The sequence below is a fragment of the Apteryx rowi genome, unplaced genomic scaffold, assembly GCF_003343035.1.
Source record: "Apteryx rowi isolate R43461 unplaced genomic scaffold, aptRow1 scaffold_0, whole genome shotgun sequence".
NCBI classification, from domain to species: Eukaryota; Metazoa; Chordata; class Aves; order Apterygiformes; family Apterygidae; genus Apteryx; species Apteryx rowi.
Genome location: NW_020447195.1, coordinates 2,977,435 through 2,979,829, shown reverse-complemented (window position 1 = coordinate 2,979,829; position 2,395 = coordinate 2,977,435). Strand labels below are relative to the sequence as shown.

Below are 2,395 nucleotides of genomic sequence, written 5' to 3'. Positions count from 1 at the left end.
ATCTCACTCTGCGCATCAAGAACAGGGAGAATTGCGAAAAAGCCCAAAACAAACACCTCCTCCCCAAACAACACCCAAGCAGCAGCTAAAGCAAGTGGTAAGAGGAAATAAAAAGAGGCAGAAAGCAACTGGCTAAAGCTCCCAGCTCTGCTCTTTGCTGGGTTTCTCCTGCGTTTGTTGGTTTTTCTTTCCTTGTTTTTTTTGCTGAGTCACAGAGAAAGTCAAAAGACCAACAAAAATCCTGGTCCCTGATCTCAGCATTGAGTCAGATTCAGCTAGACTTTCAGTTCTGTCTTTAATCTAACTTTAAACRTGCCCTCAAAATAAAACAAGCTACTTTTTTAACCTAGTCACAAAGTTTATTAAAATTGTTCATTAATGCTTCAAATGTAGCAAGAATGCATAGATCCCAAAATATACATATGTATTTTCTTATAGAAATAGATTATTCTTTATAATAAAAAAAACTGTAGGAACATCTTTAACAGATTACTCAATTCATGACTGACAGTTACACGAGATTGCATCATGTACACAGCATTCCCAGCCATGCTTAAAGGATTGCATCACTCTGCCCTCGCTCTCCTCTCGCTGTTTTAAATAACCCCAGCGCCCAGCAGCCTGCGGAGCCCGCCGGGGCCCCCGCGGCCAGCCCGCGGGCCGGGGCCTTCCGCCAACGCGTAAATAAAGACCAAAAACAAGAAACAAAAAACCGAAAACAAAACCAGCCGCCCCCGGGCTCTCCCCTCGCCGCGGCCCGGGAGGAGGCAGCCGGCGCGGCGGTCAGCAGCGCGGCGACGAGGCGAGCAGGGGCTCGGGCAGCTGTTTGAACAAGTTCCTGAGGGTGCTCAGCTCCCGGGAGAGCTGCTCCACCTTCTTCTGCAGCCGCTCGTTCTCGGCCGTCAGTTCCAAGACTTTGTGCTGCGTCTCCAGGTTGCGCATTTTGGCTTTGTCGCGGCTCTTGCGCACCGCGATGTTGTTCCTCTCCCGGCGGAGCTTGTACTCGTCGCTGTGCTTGTCCACGCACTTCTTGGGCTTGTTCTTGCCCGCCGGGGGGCCGGAGTAGCCCCCGCCGGCGGCGGCCGACTTGGAGGACTCGGAGGGGTTGGGGGTGCCGGGGGGGCTGGAGGAGGACGAGGTGGACAGGTTCCCGCTGCTGCCGCTCGGCACCGACTGGTAACCCAGGTAGGAGCGCACGGTGCTGCCGTAGGGAGAGGACATGCCCCCCGGTCCYGGCCCGGCTCCCCCTTCCTCCTTGCGGGGCCCTTTGCAAGAGTCCAGGGTCTCGAAGACCGGCTCCACTTTGGTCTCCACGATCTGGGGCGGGAAGCAGCCCGGCAGCCCCCCCGGCTTGTGGCTCTGGCTGGCGCAGGGGTGGCTGTGCCGGGCGAGGCTGATGTAGGTGTAGTCGGGCTTCTTGCTGCCGCCGCTGCCTTTATAGTCCTCGGCGAAGAGATCGGAAAGGAAATCTTGGCCGCCGCCGCTGCTGCAGGCAGGCTCAAAGTTGCCCCCTGCTGCTGCTGCGGGAGGAGGCGGCTGCGCCGGCTGCTGGGATGCTAAGGGGTCCAGGTAGGGGCTGAAGTCGATGGCTCTCTCGTGGTCCCCTACGGTGAGCTCGGTCATGGAGCGGCCCCCGGCCGCCCGCGGGTGCAGCTTGTTCAGAGCAGCCAGACAGTCCGCCTCGTAGTAGAAATTAGCCACTTCCATGGATTTAAAGGCGGGCGGCTGGATGGGGAGGCATGCTGCGTCCCAGGCCACCAGGCGTTGCATGAAAGCAAAGGGGGATGCCGGGAGGAGAAAACAGCGCGGGGGGCCCCCCCGGCAGAGGATCAAGCTGCCGCCGTCGGGGTGGGGGGCTCCAAACCCTGCCTCAGTCTCTGGTGCTGGGTACGGCCCCCAGCTGCGCTGCCCACCGGGGCTGGATCAGTTCCTGCGGCACGGCGGGGCTTTACTGCTCCTGCTGGTGCTGCTCGAGCCGGTGTTTCGCCTCCGGACCATCTGGTTCTGGGTCCCGTGTCCTAAAGTCTCTGACTTAGGAAAGTTCCTTTGCTCAGTTATTTATAGGGGCGGTGGATCCCATAGCAACAGGAACGTCAGCGCCTGGCCGCCTGCCACGCTGCACACTTCGCAACCGCTGGCGCTGGCCCCGCGGGAGGCACTTGGGGGTGTGTGCGTGTGCGACTGTACCTAGCCACCCGGAATAAAACAGGGCTGGCTTTTGAGGGAGGGGACTTGCTCTCGCAGTCCTGCAGGTGAGAGGAAGAGCAGGGCAGCCTCTCTGCCTGCCGGGTGGTTTTCTGAGCCGTTGTAAAAGCTGCGAGAGATGCCAGCGGACGCTGCTCGGCCCTGGAGGGTCTGCGGGACGTGGACGCACACGAGCGTCGCCTGTTATGAG

At 59.1% G+C, this 2,395-nt stretch overlaps 1 protein-coding gene across 1 annotated transcript; it reads right to left on the bottom strand.

The window, feature by feature from the left end:
- Positions 1-337: 337 nt before the first annotated feature.
- On the bottom strand, positions 338-2,042 carry CEBPB (CCAAT enhancer binding protein beta). Its single transcript, XM_026057327.1, has one exon. It carries the CDS (start codon positions 1,768-1,770, stop codon positions 784-786), a length of 987 nt encoding a protein of 328 aa, XP_025913112.1. The 5' UTR covers positions 1,771-2,042; the 3' UTR covers positions 338-783.
- Between the last annotated feature and the right edge of the window lie 353 nt (positions 2,043-2,395).